The sequence below is a fragment of the Melanerpes formicivorus genome, unplaced genomic scaffold, assembly GCF_026170545.1.
Source record: "Melanerpes formicivorus ecotype bairdi unplaced genomic scaffold, bMelFor1.0.p_v2 SCAF_7, whole genome shotgun sequence".
NCBI lineage: Eukaryota > Metazoa > Chordata > Aves > Piciformes > Picidae > Melanerpes > Melanerpes formicivorus.
The window spans coordinates 21,080,718-21,099,728 of NW_027142359.1; the positions used below are offsets into that span (position 1 = coordinate 21,080,718).

General features: G+C 45.9%; 1 protein-coding gene across 5 annotated transcripts in view; it reads right to left on the bottom strand.

The window, feature by feature from the left end:
* Positions 1-19,011, bottom strand: part of SWT1 (SWT1 RNA endoribonuclease homolog) — a 39,158-nt gene that overhangs the window by 4,061 nt on the left and 16,086 nt on the right. For 3 of the 5 annotated variants that reach the window (XM_068141316.1, XM_068141315.1, XM_068141314.1), the window contains 4 exons: positions 18,757-18,902; positions 17,538-17,746; positions 15,833-15,955; positions 404-468 (listed from right to left, as the gene is read on the bottom strand). In XM_068141316.1, the coding sequence (XP_067997417.1) occupies positions 404-468; positions 15,833-15,955; positions 17,538-17,746; positions 18,757-18,902 (543 nt within the window). Of the gene's footprint in view, positions 1-403; positions 469-4,052; positions 4,120-15,832; positions 15,956-17,537; positions 17,747-18,756; positions 18,903-19,011 lie in introns of those variants that run through there. The other 2 variants (XM_068141317.1, XM_068141318.1) reach the window with 2 other exon arrangements.

The following is a 19,011-nucleotide window of genomic DNA, read 5'->3' on the forward strand; positions in this document are numbered from 1 at the left end:
CCAAAACCACCTCACCAAAACACAACCTGTGATAATCAGCTTCATTTCAATGCAGTCCTGTTGTCTTGCCCTACCTTACAGAGAATGCTGACACACACAGGCTCTGTCTGCCACTGAGCCAGGAAGCCTGAACTGGTATGGAAAGGAGAGATCAACATCTCACCTCAAGCAGAAGAAAACCATTGTGTAGATGCTCTAATGCAGTTTGTGCCCTCTGCTACTCTGTTGTCATTTTTAAAAGGGAAAAGAACTTTTTTAAAAGACAGACAGACATCCCCACTTCATCTGCTCTCTGCAGTGGTGATATTTTAGCCACCCCAATGCTTCTTCTCAGGGCACTTTGGTTAATACATGGCAAAGGGCTATCCCAAACCCTACATGAGGCTGTCAGCAAGTGCCTTACCGATAGGTCTCCTGTGAAACACACTCATAAAGCTCCTCAGCAGTGAATTTGATACTGTGATTGATCTAAAACAAAAAGAATTAACACAGTCAGTTACCCAGTGTCAGAGATCAATGAAAACTGCACAGATGTGGTCACTGTGTGACCTATCAGGCCCTTGAAGTGAAGCATTACATAAAGAGTCACATGCTGGATTGTCAGATCCAGCATTACCAGTTAATCATCAGGGAGCAATGGGGATCACTCCAGCTCCCTTTTCTAACAATTTCTGCACAAAAAGGACCACCTATAACTCTTCCTCCCCCCCCTTTAGCTTACCCTATTGGCTCTATAGCAAATTAATGGGCTCTGACTAACATTAATTCCAAGAAGATATACAGGGGCCCCCAACCCACATATATTTTCCTGTATGGGACCAAAACTCTGAGATCTGTGATATAGCGAATGGAAAACCAGCTTTATTCTACTGCAAACATTCATTGCCAGTTCTCCTCTTACAATCTGTCAGCACCAATCAAGTTAAAATACAAATATTTTAACTTGCTGAATTCACAAATAACTGTTCATTTCCATTTCTCTTTTTTCTCTGAACTGCAGCCAACATTCTCCATGGAAGCACCTAACAGAAGGTACTCTCTCCTTCAAATGATGAATCACAGAATCAGAATGGCCTAGGCTGGAAGGCACCCTAGAGATTATCTACTTCAACCTCCCTGCCATTGGGCAGGGATAATTCTCAACTAGCCTTCGTTGCTCAAGGCCTCATCCAACCTGGCCTTTGACACCATCCCCCACAGCAAACTGCTGGCCAAGCTGTCAGCTCGTGGCTTGGACAGCAACACTGTGCTGGGTCAGGAACTGGCTGGAGGGCCAAGCCCAGAGAGTGGTGGTGAACAGTGCCACATCCAGCTGGCAGCCAGTCACTAGTGGTGTCCCCCAGGGATCAGTGCTGGGCCCCGTCCTCTTTAACATCTTCATTGATGATCTGGATGAGGGAGTCGAGTCAGTCATCAGCAAATTTGCAGATGACACCAAGTTGGCAGCAGATGTTAGTCAGTTAGAGGGTAGAAGGGCTCTGCAGAGGGACCTCGACCAACTGGACAGAATCTAACAAGATGACATTGAACAAGTCCAAGTGCTGGGTGCTGCACTTTGGCCACAACAACCCCGTGCAGAGCTACAGGCTGGGGTCAGAGTGGCTGGAGAGCTGCCAAACAGAGAGGGACCTGGGGGGTGCTGATTGACAGCCACCTAAACCTGAGCCAGCAGTGTGCCCAGGTGGCCAGGAGGGCCAATGGCATCCTGGTCTGCATTAGGAATAGTGTGGCCAGCAGGAGCAGGGAAGTCATTGTGCCCCTGTACTCTGCATTGGTTAGGCCACACCTTGAGCACTGTGTCCAGTTCTGGACACCTCAGTTTAGGAAGGACATCGAGACACTTGAACGTGTCCAGAGAAGGGTAACAAGGCTGGGGAGAGGCCTTGAGCACAAGCCCTATGAGGAGAGGCTGAGGGAGCTGGGATTGTTTAGCCTGGAGAAGAGGAGGCTCAGGGGTGACCTCATTGCCCTCTACAACTACCTGAAGGGTGGTTGTAGCCAGAAGGGGGTTGGTCTCTTCTCTCTAGCAACCAGCACCAGAACAAGAGGACACAGTCTCAAGCTGCACCAGGGGAAGATTAGTTTTCAGGTGAGGAGAAAGTCATTCACCGTTGGAATGTGCTGCCCAGGGAGGTGGTGAAGTCACTATCCCTGGAGGTGTTCAAGAGGGGATTGGACATGGCACTTGGTGCCATGGTTTAGTCATGAGGTCTGTGGTGACAGGTTGGACTCGATGATCTTTGAGGCCCCTTCCAACCTTGGTGATTCTGTGATCTCCAGGGAAGGGGCACCCACAGCGTCGCTGGTCAGCCTATTCCAGAGTCTCCCCACCCCTGTACTGAAGAACTTATTCCTAAAATCCAGTCTAAGCCTACTCTCCCTCAGCTTCAAACCATTCCCTCTTGTCTTGTCACTAGACACCCTTTTGAAAAATTCCTCTCCAGCCTTCCTGTAGGATCCTTTCAGGTACTGGAAGGCAGCTCTAAGGTCCACTCTGAGTCTTCTCTTCTCCAGGCTGAACAACCCCTGCTCCCTCAGCCTATCGTCATAGCAGAGGTGCTCCAGACCTTGGACCACCTTTGTCATTAGGAATGTTTTAGTGACTTCAGCCTCATGGATTTTTACTCTTGACAGTGAGTCATTCACAACAAAGGAGTGTTCAGAAAATCATGCAAGAAACCAGAAACACTGGCAGAGATTTAAGCAACTTCTGGTAGATGCCAACCAAAAAGAGGATTTTATGTCCAACACCTAATAAATCACAGAATGAGTTGGGTTGGAAGGGACCTTAGAGATCATCTAGTTCCAACCTCCAAGAAAAGCCAATCTGGAGAAGTGTAGCTTAGTGGAAACAGAAGGATGAGACAACTAACTCAGAACTACTTTAAATAAACCCCTGCAACTGAAGTGCATGTAATCCTGGTCTTGAAGCAGTATGGGTTTGATGGATGGACCATTCAGTGAATACAGAACTGGCTTGATGGCTGCACCCAAAGGGTGGCTGTCAATGGGTCCATGTCCAAGTGGAGGCCAGTGACAAGTAGAGTCCCTCAGGGATCAGTACTGGAACCAGTCTTGTTCAACATCTTTGTTGGCAACATGAACAGTGGCATTGAGCAAACAGTGAGCAAACCCTTAGCAGGTTTGCTGATGACGCCAAGCTGTGTGGTGCAGCAGACACACTGGAGGGAAGGGATGACATCCAGAGGGACCTTGACAGGCTGGATAGGTGGGCCCATGACAACCTCATGAGGTTCAACAAGACCAAATGCCAAGGTTCTGCATCTGGGTTAGGGCAATCCCAAGCACTGATATAGGCTGAGCAGCAACTGGCTTGAAAGCAGCCCTGAAGAAAAGGACTTGGGGGTGCTGGTGGATGAGAAGCTCAACATGAGCCACCAGTGTGCACTTGCAGCCCAGAAAACCAATCACATCCTGGGCTGCATCAAGAGAAGCACAGCCAGCAGGTTGAGGGAGGTGATTCTCCCTCTCTACTCCACTCTGGTGAGATCCCACCTGGAATACTGCATCCAATTCTGGGGCCCCTATTACAGGAAGGATCTGGATGTGCTAGAGCATGTCCAGAGAAGGGCCACAAGGATGATCAGAGGGCTGGAGCACCTCTCCTATGAGGACAGACTGAGGGAGTTGGGATTATTCAGTCTGGAGAAGAGAAGGCTCCAAGGAGACCTAATTGTGGCCTTCCAGTATCTGAAGGGGGCCTACAGGAAAGCTGGGGAGGGACTTTCTAGGGTGTCAGGAGCGACAGGACTAGGGAGAATAGAGCAAAACCAGGAATGGGTAGATTCAGATTGGATGTTAGGAAGTTCTTTACCATGATAGTGGTGAGACACTGGAACAGGTTGCCCAGGGAAGTGGTGGAAGCCTCATCCCTGGAAGTTTTTAAAGCATGGCTGGCTGTGGCTCTAAGCAACCTGATCTAGTGTGAGGTGTCCCTGCCCACGGGAACGAGATGATCCTTGAGGTCCCTTCCAGCCCTAAGGATGCTATGATTCTAAGTGCCTGGCAGAATATGAAAGGGAACTTCATACCTCGTTGCTTATGAGGAAGTTATAGAGGGTCCAAATATCTTGGAAGCTACTGGTTGGGGTCAGGATTCTGGAAAAGAAAAGTTCAGGCATTTTTTTAAAGCAAGTCTCAAAAGATTCTATGGAAGGGTTAATAGTCAGAAATGCTTCATGGAAACAAACAAACAAAAATCTAATGCCTTTCTTTAAACAAAAAGGAAATTCAGATCTTTGCAGAATTTTCCCTTCCAGCCCTCTCAAAGAATTAAGAGAGCTGATTATTTCTGCAAGGTCTGTCCTCATTAAACATGCAGCGGATGTTTTGATGAGCAGTTTCTGCACAGAGAGGGGAAGAAACCCAGCAATAATTAAAAGCCTTTTGTTTCAGCCCAGCAAAGCCTGCTGTATTCATGTGCAGCAACACAAGTGACACGCAACACAAAACTTTCCCACACCGGCTACAGTCTTAACTCATTCCCTGCAGAAGTGCTGCTCTTTATGCAGCATCTTGGCTGCTCCCGGTCATGACCAATTTCTACCCAGTACTGAGAAGTGAAAACTGAATTTGATAGCTGCAGGGGTACAGAAGAACCCAGTGTCACAGGTTCACACAGGTATTTTATTCAGTCACCACAGTGACATGTCAGCCTTCTCCCAAATCCAGTCCTTGGTCACCCTGCCACCATTAGATGTACCACCTGCAGAAGAAAGCACCAGCTCTGGTCTCTCTGGAAGGTGTGGTAAAGCTCTGAGGGAGGCATGAGCTTTCCCACATGGCTCCAAAAGGAAGTGATCCTCTCAAAAATCACAGAATGGGTTGGGTTGGAAGAGACCTTAAAGGTCATTGGGTTCCAACCCACTCTTATGATCAGGGACACCTCCTACTAGACTAACTTGCCCAAGGCCCCATCCAACCTGGCTTGGAACACTTCCAGGCTTGAAGCCTCCCTAACATCTATGGGCAACCTGTTCCAGTGTCTCACTACCCCCAAAGAGAAGAATTTCTTCCTCATGTCTAATTTAAATTGAGCTGCTTCTAGTTTGAAGCTATTCCCCCTGGTCCTGTCACTCATGTCTTTGTATAAAATCCCTCTCAAGCTCTCCTGTAGCTCCCTTTAAGTACTGAAAAGACACAAGATCTCCCTGGAGCCTTCACTTCTGGCTGAACACCCTGGCCTCACAGCAGAGGGCTTCCCACTCTCCCAGAATTGCTGTGGCCACCTCTGGCCCTGCTCCAACAGGTCCATGTCCCTGATGTACTGTGGACTCCAGAAGTGGCCCCAGGGTGCAGCTGCAGGTGGGGTCTCAGCAGAGCACACTGCTGAGGATCAGCCCAGGACTTACAGGCTCTGGGCTGTGAGCACACAATGCCAATTCATGTCCAGCTTTTCACCCACCAGCACCCCCAGGTCCTTCTCTGCTGGGCTGCCCTCCATCCATTCTCCACCCAGCCTGTATTTGTGCTTGGGATTGCCCCAAACCAGGTGCAGGACCTGGCACTTGGCTTTGGTGAACTTCATGAGGCTGTCACTGGCCCAACTAACAAGCTTATCCCAGGCCTTCTGGATGCCATCCCTTCCTCCCAGCATGTCAGCCACACCACACAGCTTGGTGTTGCTGGCAAAGTTGCTGAGGGAGGCTGCCTCAACACCAATTAATTATGCTAATCTATTTAATGAGCTATAATGTGGTTATACCTCACCAGGAAAAAGCAGATCCCTCCAACAGAAGAACGTCCATTCAAACCCACATGTAATACTTTATATATAGATTAAGAATTCCTGATAAAGCTCTGCCTTATGTTCAGTTTTAACTGTGCAAATAATGATGATGAAAATGACTGGATTGGGAAAGAAAAATATAGCAGGGAGGGGAAGTATCTTTTGGGGAAGCTCTCTTTACTTTCCCATGGGAAAGTGCCCAAATTCTCTCCTCCCTCCCCTTGCAAGCTGTAAGCCTTTATAAATGAATTAATTAGGAACTGGGCAGGGGAGGGTGGAGAGAGAAAACTACCAGAATGAGTGAAGAAATCCCAGCCAAAAAAAGACATTTTGAACAGGCTGGCAAACCACAACATACCCCAGGGCTTATCCTACCCACCAACTCTGCTGCTTGTTCTCACCAGGACTGTATGAGCAGCTATCACTGTCACAAAAATTAGTCACACCTTCTTTCCCCCTTCCTAAGAAGATATACCCACAATCTTTCCACTTGAACTATAAACATTTAACCTGCCAAACCTAAGCCAGCAGGAGACCTAACTGACTAGTTGTCCTACCAACAACCTCAAGCCTTCCAGGGCTGTCTCAGTGAGAAAGCTACCAGCTTTGACAGCCCCGAAGCCCAGCAGAGGCCATCTGGCAAACACCCCTGGCAAGGCTGGGAATCTTGGCAGCCTGGGAGACTCCCACCCCCTAACTGCATATAGCCAGCAGCCCCATCTGCAGGGCACAACCAGCAGCTTCAGCTGGCACACTGCTCAGCTTCAGCACACCCCAGTCCAGGGAAGAGGGACTGCTGCTGCTCACAAGGTTTGTGCCATTGCTCTTTCCTGCACAAAGGAGGACCACTGTGTGTTTGTATTCAGAGAACTGTACAAAGCATAACTGCACTGCTGAGACCCCACCTCAAATACTGTGTCCAATTCTGGTGTCCCCCTCATAAGAAGGAACTGTTGGAGCGAGCCTAGAGAAGGGCCACAAAGATGATCCAAGGGCTGGAGCACCTTAGCTATGAGGATAGGCTGAGAGAGTTGGGGCTGTTCAGTACGGAGAAAAGGCACCTCTGTGGGGGACCTTATAGCTGCCTTGCAATACCTGAAGGGATCTTACAGGAAGACTAGACACTTTTTGTAAAGGTGTCTAGCAACAGGACAAAGGGGAATGGCATTAAGCTGAGCAGCAGTAGGTTTAAACTGGATTTTAGGAAGAAGTTCTTCAGTACGAGGGTGGTGAGACACTGGAAAAGATTGCCCAGAGAGATTATGGGTGCCCCCTCCTCAAAGATGTTCAAGGCCAGGTTGAACAAGGCCTGGAGCAATGCAGTTGAGGTCATCAGTAGGGAGGTTGGAGAAGATGATCTCTGAGGTGTCCTCCAACCTAAGCCATTCTTAGATCCCACTAACAATTTTACCTGAAGTCAACTATATGTTATTACACATTGTGTAGAGGCAAAACATGCTGATCGCTGCATTTTTCCTCTTCTGACAAGGACACACATGCAAGGGTACTGGATCAGAGAATCATCTAGGCTGGAAGAGGCCTTTGACATCATCAAGTCCAATTGTTAATCCATCACTGCCAGGTCACCACTAAACCATGTCACTTGACACCACATCTACACAGCTTTTAAGTCCTCCAGGGATGCAGCGTCCACCACTGCCCTGGGCAGCCTGTTCTGGGACTTGACAACCCTTTCCATGACAAAATTTTTCCTATTGTACAAGCTAAACCTCCTCTGGTGCAGCTTTAGGCCATTTCCTCTTGTCCTACCACTTGTTTCCTGGGACAAGAAACCCTACTCGGCTCCAACCTCCTTTCAGGGAGTTGTGGAGAGCAGGTCTCCCCTCAGCCTCCTTTTCTCCAGGCTAAATAAATATGACAGACTTCTGCCATGGTTCTGCTGCCAGCAGTAAACTCAGCCAGGTAAACTTTCTCTAGGAAGGATGGTGAGAGCAAGACTTACATTAATTATGGGCTTCTGGATCTAAGGAAGGAAAATGTATGGACAAGGCACAGAAAGGGAAAACAAGAGACTGAGAGCAGAGTGGAGGTGCTGTCTTTTCCCTTGGCTGTATGACATCTCCTCACAGGGTCACAGGCACCCTGTCTGGGCTTTTCTCACTGAAGGGAGCACTGTCCAACCACTACTAGAGAACCTAAACCTGATTATGACAGCAACTACTGCTGGGTTTCTAACACAAAATGAGAAGTTTGATATTTGGCTCAGAGCTTCACAGTATCGTCAAATAAAAGACGTTTGTTTTTCTCAAGGAAGAAGTGCTGCTACACACAGTACTGAAAGGAGGCTGATGACAGAAAAGCTTGCACTGTAAAACCCCACCCCCCCCCCAAATTCTTACCAGGTCAGCATTCATAAAAGATGTTTATTGCTGGGTGCAACTAAAGGGGGGCTGGGATAGGAGCCCCAGCCTCGGAACAGCTTTTTCTGTAGCAAACAGTAACACATTTTTGCCTGCAGTGCAATGAAGTCACTGCAGGGCTGCTCTCTGCTGGTTTGAATCATTTCATGTTCCTTTCATCTCCTGCAGCCACCACACTTTGTTACAGAAAATACAGATTTTAGGAGATGATGTGCACTGGGAAATCTGGCCCTGTTTGTGTGCACATCAACTCTGCAGCTCTTACTCCATTAAACGAAGCTGATTTTGTTTTCCTCCCAGTTACAGTATCACTAAGGTTGGAAGAGACCTCAAAGATCATCGAGTCCAACCTGTCACCACAGACCTCATGACTAGACCATGGCACCAAGTGCCACGTCCAATCCCCTCTTGAACACCTCCAGGGATGGTGACTCCACCACCTCCCTGGGCAGCACATTCCAATGACGAATGACTCGCTCGGTGAAGAACTTTCTCCTCACATTGAGCCTAAACCTCCCCTGGCACAGCTTGAGACTGTGTCCTCTTGTTCTGGTGCTGGTTGCTAGAGAGAAGAGACCAACCCCTTCCTGGCTACAACCACCTTTCAGGTAGTTGTAGAGAGCAATGAGGTCTCCCCTGAGCCTCCTCTTCTCCAGGCTAAACAATCCCAGCTCTCTCAGCCTCTCCTCATAAGGCTTGTGCTCAAGGCCTCTTGCCAGCCTTGCTGTCCTTCTCTGGACACATTGTGAGCACTGCTGCTGCTTCTCTCTCAACACATCAAACACTTCAAAAGCAGAGGCTGGAAATCCACTTTCCCTTTCCTATGAAAACCAAACTGCAAACAACCCCACATTATGTGCTTCAACTTTTAACTGATCCAGACATGCTCTGAGCAGGTGTTGGCATGGATGCTGGGTGACAGGAAAGCTGGCCTGACACTAAAATGCAAGTTACTGATCAAGCTAAAAACTCTGCTGTGATTGTGTGCAGCTAGTGTGTGACGTAGAGAATGCCAGGTTGGAAGGGACTCCAAGGATCATCTGGTCCAACCTTTCCAGGTGATAGGGTAGTTGCAATGAGATGATCCAACATCCTGTCAAGCTGAATCTTAAACCTGACCAATGCTTCCCTTGGGAGATGATTCCAATATCTGATTGTTCTCATGGGGAAACATTTTCTTCTGGAATCTCTCCAGCAGTAACTTGTCCCCATCACCTCTGTGTTTCCTAAGGCATTCCTCCTAAAAAGAAAGTCTCCACCCTTCTGGCAACCACCCCTTTTCTATCCTGGTCCATGGTGACAAAGTCTCCCCTAAGCCTTCTCTTTCCACGGGTAAACAAACCCAGCTCTCTCAGCCTCTCCCCATAGGCTAGCTCTTCCAGTCCTCTGATCATTCTCATCATAGAAAGAACCAAAAGTAGAACAGGTGCTAGCTACAAAATGGAGGTTCTTGGGGCAGAAGAGAAAGTGGAGAGAGTCAGATTTCATTTTTCCTGCCACTTATTTGAGTGTGCTAGGAAAATCAAAACTGAAAATGGATAGGAACAGCTCACAACGTGGTTCTTCACTTGTGCACTGAGAAAACTTGGGAAACAAGCAAAGCCTGTTTGGAAAGGAGCAGAGAATTAACTTATCAAAGAAAAAGAAAACCAACAACCCTGCAGAGGATCTGGCAGTAAAAGAGGATGAACCTGCCAGCTGCTCACAAGCAACAAAGTGCTGGGCAGGGAGGAGTAAAGCAGATGGACAGGAGTCATATGAGACTGGTAATGGCTCTCAAATCTGGGCAAAGCTGTACACCTCGGTGTTGGTCACTCCTCCTCAACAGCTCCTTGTAACTGCCTGTGGCTAAGGCTGGTAAGGCTGCCACAAAGCATCAGCCGAGCCAGTGACTCCACACAGATAATTAAAAAGGCGCGACTTAATTGTGCAGGCATTAGCCCACTGAAAGCCCCATTTAACTTCACAGGCAGAACACAGAGGAAGCAAAAAGGTGAGAAATCGAAAGCCAAAACTTCTCTGTGCCTTATTAACAGCTCCTCACCACATTGCAGTGCAATACAAGACTCAATGCACCTCAGTTTTGTTCAGCATCCACTTACCAGGAAATGAAGATTTCCTCCCAGACAACGTTAAACTCCTGCTCTCTCCTGGAAGAGGAGAGGTGGAAGTGCTCCAGCTGTCAGATCCTAGTGCCACCTGCCCAGTGATAAGACTAGGAACAATAGGTACAAGCTAGAGCACAGGAGGTTCCACCTCAACATGAGAAGATCCTTCTTCACGGTGAGGGCAGCGGAGCACTGCAGCAGGCTGCCCAGAGAGATTGTGGAGTCTCCTTCTCTGGAGACTTTCAAAACCTGCCTGCATGTCTTTCTGGGTGACCTGCCCTAGGCGATCTTGCTCTGGCAGGGGGGTTGGGCTCAATGATCTCTGGAGGTCCCTTCCAACCCCTAATGTTCTGTAATTCTGCGATTCAGAAAGGCCCATGGCTTTCACACTATTACCTCATTTATTCAAACCTTTCTGCTTTTTGGGCTAGTTTAAAGGCAACAAGGCTTAGTCAGCTGCTACAGCATCATCTCTGCCCTACACCTTGCAAAGGGCTGACCAGTTTCAGCATTGACAGAGGCAAAGGCCTTGAAACTTATTTTTCTTTCAGCTCTCATTAAAAGAGGAAAAAGTGAAGGATAAATATGGACCCTAGCAGGGAAGTTCAAGTGTTAATACATGGGAAAGAATCCATGTAGGAAAGGAATGCCACAACTGGGAGAAACCCTTTTGTCTCACACCACACAGTTTTCAGGATCCAGCACTACAGAACCATGAGCTGCCATGTAAGTGCCATTGATGTAAGGTGATTGTTCTCTTAGTAGCCAAGGGGATGTTTCTGCCCTAGTGTTTGCCTCTGGGACATTTCCATACACAGTAAGATGCCTCAGGGCTCCTCCTTCCTGCTCTGAGCGGTGCCACGCTGCCAAGTTAAGGTCAGAACCCTCTGTGGAGGAGGTGCTAAATCTTCCCCTTGCTCATAGCTTGTGAGTAAAGCAAATTATGTTATACACATGTTCAGAGATCAGAAGACAACTGATGAGCAGCATGGGTAGCCAGAACTGATGCTAAGAAAAGGCAGAAGAAGCCATAGCCTGCGTTTGTAATGTTTAGATGTGGCATTTCACATTCACTGTAAATTCTGTCTGAGGATGAAATCTACACTGAAAGTTCTTTAACCGTTTCCCTCTGGTCAAAAGCATTTCAGGTTTCACCTAAATATATCATAGAATTGTTTTGGTTGGAAAGGACCTCTAAGATCACTAAGTCCAACCATCAACCTAACACCACCATGGCCATTAAACAACACCCCACAGTGCCATGTCCACACATTTCTTGAACACCTCCAGGGATGGTGACTCCACCACCTCTCCTGGCAGCCTGCTCCAATGCCTGACCACTCCTTCAGGAAAGGAATTTTTCCTGATGTCCAACCTGGCACAATTTCAGGCCATTTCCTCATTCTATTGGCTGATAATAGGGAGAAGAGACCATCTCCACCTAACTCCAACCAGTGACAGGAAAGACCGATACTTTAGGAACTGGGAGGGATACGCTTCCAAGAAAGAAAGTGCTTGCAGAGGAAGATTAAAAGCAGAGCTCTTAATCTAGAGGCTTTAGGACAGAAATTACTAAATGCTGTGGCAGTCTAAGGGAAGGAAGCCAATTTTCCAGCTAGACACCAAGAAAAAGAAGCCTCAGTTCCTCCTGACCAAGTGAGTAACCACAGAGGAAACAGTTTCTCTTTGGATGGAGAACTCTGGTTTTAAATTGGTAAAACTGCAGATCTGGTTATAAATTGTTCAATTCCAGTGTGGTGTTAAGAGTGGGACTTGATCTTAAAGGTGTCTTCCAACCAAAAGAATTCTGATTCCAAAATATCCAATTCAGAGATCAGTTCTGACAAAGCCACACTTTCCTGCACTACTGACATCTTAAAATCTTTTACTTTTAATTTACAAATGTTTAGGAGTCCTCGTTTCAATCAGTGCTTTTCAAACTAAATCATTGGGTATTGGAGAGAAATTCCCTTTAGATAAACTATTGGAGAAGAAGGACTCAGGTTACTCACTGCAGTAAGAAAGAAATATTTTTACAGCTGACACCATGCTAGTATAAATATTTATGAGGATTTTATCTATGTGCTGTAAATTGTAAGTGATTTTAAGCTTGGCATGTGAACAAAATTATTTCTTAGTGAAGATGAAAAAAACCAAACTAGAATGAACTGTATCAGTTCAGGAAAGTCAAAATTTTCTCCTTTTTTTTTTTTCTTCCCTGTTCACAAGGGTTTCTTATCTAAAAGGGACTGGGGCAGGGAACATAAAGCCACACACAGCTCCCTAGCCTTTGACTCACAATTTATACTTGGCCAAGGAAAAATATTGGCTAAACCAAACATATGCCCCACAGCAGCAACACCTTGCAAGGCATGGTGCAATTCTTAAAGGAGTGCACAAGGACTTGAGGGTGCTGGTGGGTGGAGAGCTGGACATGAGCTGGCACTGCAAGCTCATAGCCCAGAGCCAGACAAGTCCTAGGCTGATCTCCAGCAGCATGGGCAGCAGATGGAGGGAGGGGATTCTGCCCCCCTGCTCAACTCTGCTGAGACTCCACCTGCAGTGCTGGGGTCAGCTCTTCAGTCCTCAGAACAGGAGAGACAGGAACCTGTTGGAGCAGGGCCAGAGGATGCCACAGCAATGCTGTGAGGGCTTGAAGCCCTCTGTTGTGAGGCCAAGCTGAGAGAGTTGGGGTTGTTCTGACTGGAAAAGTGAAGGCTCCAGGGAGACCTTCTTGCAGCCTTTCAATACCTAAAGAGGGATACAGGAGAGCTGGAGAGGGGTGTTTTATAAAGGCATAGAGTGACAGGACCCAGAGGAATAGCTTGAAACTGGAAGCAGCTCAATTTAAGTTAGACATGAGGAAGAAATTCTTCCCCATGAGGGTGGTGAGACACAAACAGGTTGCCCAGAGATAACGTGGAGGAGCCAAACCTGGAAGCATTCCAAGCCAGGTTGGATGGGGCCTTGAGCAACCTGGACTGGTAGGAGGTGTCCCTGCCTATAACAGAGGTGGTGGAACTAGATGACCTTTAATGTCCCTTCCAACCCAAACCACATGGTGATTCTGGGATTTTAAGGTGTAAAAAGTTGTTAATAAAACCTTGCCTATGAAACAGCCCTTTTATTTTTCTTTCTTTTTTTCTTAAAATACTTTTGTCACAAACACATTCTAGTCATCAAGTCTCAATAGCTGTAGCAGTGCCATTACCTTTGTGGTTTTTTTTTGAGGATGGGCAGCATGACACACACTTACCTCAAAAAGCATGATTATGATCTCCTAATTGTTTCTAACAACCTGAAAATCTGACCTTTTAATGCAGTTGAACTTTCACCATTATTTATTGTTGATACTTCCAAACTTTCACACAAGTTCTCCTGGAAGGATTCTATTATTTGTTCTGGACAGCAAGGAATAGAAGGTAACTCAGAAGGCACTTGCAGTTTATCACTAGAAGCTGTATTACCTCCAAATATTCAAGCTCTTTCTCCACATGCCTCTTCTTTTTCAATCACACTATAGACTACCTACAAGTCATTGCAAGAAATCTTCTCCAAAATCAAGGAAAATCAATACATTCTAAGTGCATTTTAGAAAGGGTGAGCCCAGGCAAAATGAGCCTTCCTCTCACTTCTGACAGCTCCATGTTTCTTTTGGATTACACTCTGTAATATGCATAAAGGATTGATAAATCTGGCTTCTGAGTCTCTGGAAAACCTGCTCAGCTGCAGTCTCAAGCTGAACCAAATACCTACATTCAGGACTGAAGCAAACCAGTCCCCGTCGCAGCCTCTCCACATTTCTTGCTCCACGCTGCCCCCAAGTGTAAGCCTGCAGAACAAACTCAGAGCAAGCACTTCCCAAGGCAACCCTGCAGGGCAATTCCTTCACTCTTACAATCACCTCGTGTACCTAAATCGTGTATTTCAGTTCAGTGGAAGAAAAGAAAATGCTGAAGAGTACGTATCGAGGTGGGAGAGGTTTCATTTATGGCACTTAAATCACTTGGGGCGGGATTCTAGTTGTGGATCCTGCTCACATGGAAAGAGTGGGATGCCCTTCCCTGCAAAGAGATCCAGCAATCTATTTGGCTGAGGTGGAACTTGACAGCGTTGAATGAATTGGATGGACTTTAGTAACGTTCAGCAGAGGTTTATCACAGTCCAGTTTGATGGAGAGGTTCATTCTATTATTCTCTGGGAGAATTATATAAAAGTAAATTGATTTGGGGTTGGGCTGGAATGATTTTTATACAGATTGGGAAAGAAAGGAGTAAGGAAGCCATCCCATTGTGTCGTGAGGTTCAGAGAAGAACCCTGTGCTCTCTAAACTCCTTCTCAGAGATGAGCCTGGGTGCAGCTGGCTTCACCCTTACACCCAGATTTGGTCAATGGTTCATGCAGAGGATTAAATGAGACCATCCCACTGTGCCATGATGTTCAAAGTGGACGCTCTAGAAAACAAAAATCATCTATGAAGTGTAACTGGATCCAATCCCAGTTCCAGACTTGCTCAGTGGTTTATAACTAAGGATATTCAGGTTCAAAGAAGGGCCATGAAGCTGGTGAAGGATCCACAGAACAAGTCTTGCAAGGAGCAGCTGAGGGTACTGCAGTTGTTTTGTTCAGAGAAGAGGAAGCTGAGGGCAGATCTCACTGTCCTCTATACCTCCCTGAAAGGAGGTTGGAGCAAGGTGGGGTCACAGCCTCTTCTCCCAGGGAACAAGCAACACAATGAGAGGAAACAGCCTCATGTTGCACCAGGGGAGGTTTAGGCTGGACATTGGGAAAAATTTCTTCCCCAAAACAGCTGTCAAGCCCCAGAACAGGCTGCCCAGCACACTGGTGGAGTCCCTATCCCCTTCAAGGGTTTCAAAGCCATGTTTTTATGGTGCTGAAGGATGTGGTTTAGTGGTGGCCTGGCAGTGCTAGGTTAACAATTGGACTCCATGATTTAAAGGTCTTTTCTAACCTAATGATTCCATAATCCATTGCTCTAAACAAGGACTAAGCTCAGACTGTCCAGGAGATACTTTTATTCTTCCTGGAACGTTTCTACAAGCCTGCACTCTTTAAAGAGCAGGAAGGAAGGAATGTAGAGGGAATATTATCCTTCTTGAACTTACAGAGTTCAGCTGGTTGATTGTCATTGTTACTGCTGTAATACAGGTTTTGACACATGAAACACACTCTAGGATTGGTAAGAGCAAGCCCCAAAACTAAGTCCTTCACTATATCAGAAATTTGCCCTAATTCCAGCAGGCTTTGCATTTGAAAAATGAATGCTCTGAATTATTCAAAGGTCTTGCCATCAGAGCTAATGTTTTAATCATGCCATAGCTTGAATTACATTCTGATGAGAGTGGCTTGTTACCAAATACTGGGAAAGAAATCCCAAGTCATAAAAAAGGAACTTCATTACAAGAGATCTGAATGTCTCCAACAGTTTCTTACTCTTTTGCTACCAAGAAACAGCTCTAGGTAGCCTGGATACCAAGATTCTTACTGAAATTACAGAAGTAAGCAGACATAACAAATAGCAGTTTGGCAGCAAAAGACGTCAGTGGCTTTTAGGAAACAGCTTAAATGCTTACCTGCTGATTCCTTCTAGGATATCATTCACAGCTGCCAACAGTTTCTGCAGACCTAAAAAAGCTTCTTCAAATAAAGGCTTTGCTGTCACTGCATTAGGGTCCAACTTTTGGAAAATTTCAATACTAGTTAAAGACAAAGAAAAAAAGAGATATTGAAAATCAGCTAATGAAAATCTCCACAGCCAGAGACACCCAGCATCTACTGTATGCACTACACTAGTATCACAAAAACCCACCAAGGTCAAATATAAACCTATACTAAAACCATATTATCTGCAGCAGTGTTAGAGTAACTGTCAGAAAGGTGATGCCCTACACTTGTATTTCTCTGTTCACAACTTTCCTTGGCAACTGTACTCCATAACAGTATTTTACTTTTGACTTAGACTTATGATTAAAATTCATTTGAGAATGAAACAGCCTCATCGTTCACAATCTGAGCAAACCTCTTAGGTAGTTTTTAGGGTAAAGAAGTGCTTCCAATTTTCCTAGCAGCTTCAACTTCCAGGTTTATCCAGGTTTGATACCTTCCCTGTAACGGTTGCACTGGGACAATGAGCTGCAGTGCAGTGATGAAGCATTATCCCCCACAGGTACAAAGTAGCATTTTCTTGACAGACCCAAGAGTGTGAAGTGACCTTTGATTCTAAAATATTATCCTCTTTACACAGCATGGCCCTTAGCAGGTGGCCAGAGCAAACAGTTCAGCTGCATTTTTCTTACCAAGTGGCACACTTAAAGAATTTCTCCTCAATGCCTACTGTTCCAGTAAGAGAACACACTGGGACTGTTCTCTGATGCATACCTGCAGCTGAACACCACACACAACACCACACCAAACCCAGTCACTCTGAACTGGTGTAAGCGAAGAAGAGTCTGCTGCTGTAGCTCCATAGAACGTTACTGATGCCATTTCTGCACTGGTGTTAGATTTACTACCACTGTTTATTAGGTGAGCCCTTCACAGACCACCAAAAATGCAGTGCCTTTGTGCTTGGCATAACTCAGAATCCCTCCTTTGAAAAGACTTCAGATAGGACTACAAAAAGAAAGCACAGTATCTATTCCGACTTGGTGAGAGCATCCAAAAGTGTGCAGCTCAGTGACTTTCAAATATAACCCAAATGAAAACCATGGTAAAACATCTAGATGGGGCATGGGGGTAATTTCCTGCAATTTCAAGCTTACAGGAGGAAGGAAATTCCTCAGTAAATTCTGCATTTGGATTTTAGAGTGAAGGTTTTTGCTTCAAAAGAAAAAATTGTTATATCTCAAACTGATTAAAGGTTAAACCCAAACTAACCAATTTGGCATATGCTAGTTTACCTCCACAGTGTTTGGAAAGTAAATAACCACAAGGGAACTTAAGGGTTGAATGCCTCTTTCTTTATGGATAAAGATGAGATTTCCATGGATCTCTCACACTTGTAGCTCTCACGGAGTTTTCAACAACATTCTCTAAGCAACTGATTTCAATCACTGTCCAGAAAAAGAAGAGCAGAGCAGGCAGGCAACTGAGAGCATCCACATAACCATTTGCATGCTCCAGACCTCTTGGTATGGCAAGTTGTGTGGGGTTTAATAAATGTTGATGAATTACTAATAGCTGCCTCCCTAAAAATAAGACCCCCATTTTCTAAAGCCTATTTGTTTGGAAATGATGTAGGGCTCTGTAGGAGCTCTAAACTTCTTCAGCATACCATACCTGTACAAGTTTATTGTATTCCATACACCTTCAAGGACTGACCAGATTTCCTGGTGCCTGTTTTCTTGAGCCACCTGAAAGCTTGAACCTGACTTCCCTTCTTCAGCCTCTTGCAGATTCGGTGCCATTGCCTCCATTTTTTCACACCCAGCATTTTCTGAAAGAACCACGATGTCTTCTGATAAATCCTGCTCACTGTCTGACCTCACCTTATAAAACAGTTTAGCAAACAAATAGTGAATGTATTTCATTCCTAGCTAAAGAAAACTTGAACACTTCTACATTTCTTTTTTCCAAAGCAAAGCTCACCAAAGCAAGACTAAACACTTCTAGTCACAATCATCTTTATTATCATTGTCTCTGCATCTAAAGCATCTTGGCTTTCACCAAGCTTTTTCTCTAGATGTATATATTGGTATCTCTACAAGCAGGAAGCTGCAGCAGAGGGAAACCCTATGCCAAAGCTTCCCAGGAGGATAGGATGGTATAAACCAGAACTGCTCTCACTCCCTAAGCCACTGCTGATGGCACACTTTCTCTGCAGCAGCAAAAAGAAAATCTGTCCAGATTAAACTGAAACTGGTCTGCCACTGCCCACAAGAGCACTTCTCTGGGAAGTAAAACAGGTCAAGGACAGGAGGGGACAAGTTTTCAGACAGAAAGCCTGCTGCTTAGGGTGGCACCATCCACGGAGCTGCAGACTAAGAGGCTGACTGCAAAACAGAATTAAAGTGCAGAGGGCAATCAGGACTCCCCAGATCATCCTTACTCTCCTTGACCATCTTCCACTTTCCTCTCCTTGACCATCTTCCACTTTCCTCTCCTTCAGTCCTCTCCAACACTGAAAATTACTTTCTACAGATATTCTTTTAGTGAAGACGTTTCTTCTAGTGTCTAACCTAAACCTCCCCTGGTGCGACTTGGGGACATTTCCTCTAGTCCTATCACTTGTTACTAGGGAGAAGATACTGAACCCCACCTGGCTCTAACCTCCTTTCAGGGAGTTGTTGAGAGCCAGAATGTCTCCCCTCAGCCTCCTTTTCTTCATGCTGAACCCCACTTCTCTTAGCTGCTTCTCACCAGGCCCATTCTCCAGACCCTTCACCAGCTTCACTGCCCTTCTCTGGACCCGCTCCAATACCTCAATGTCCTTTTTGGAGTGAGAACATGAAGCAACTTCAAGAAGATGTTAAGTGAACAATACCCAAGCTCCCCTTACCTCTGTAAGCATTTGGTAGAGCTTATTCAGTGCTTCATAGGCCTGGGGAAGCACCCCATCGTAGTCTGACCTCGAACTGAAAGCATGGAATAATTTTTTGGATTCCTGGAGCATGATCCGCACTGCTGAAGAGTCAAGTGGTTTATCTGATATTTAGGCATTAAAATGGGAAATAGAATGAAGAAATAGTATTAGATGTTGGGAGTTATCAATCTTAGGAGGCATATAATCAAGTATGTGGATTAACTGAAACAC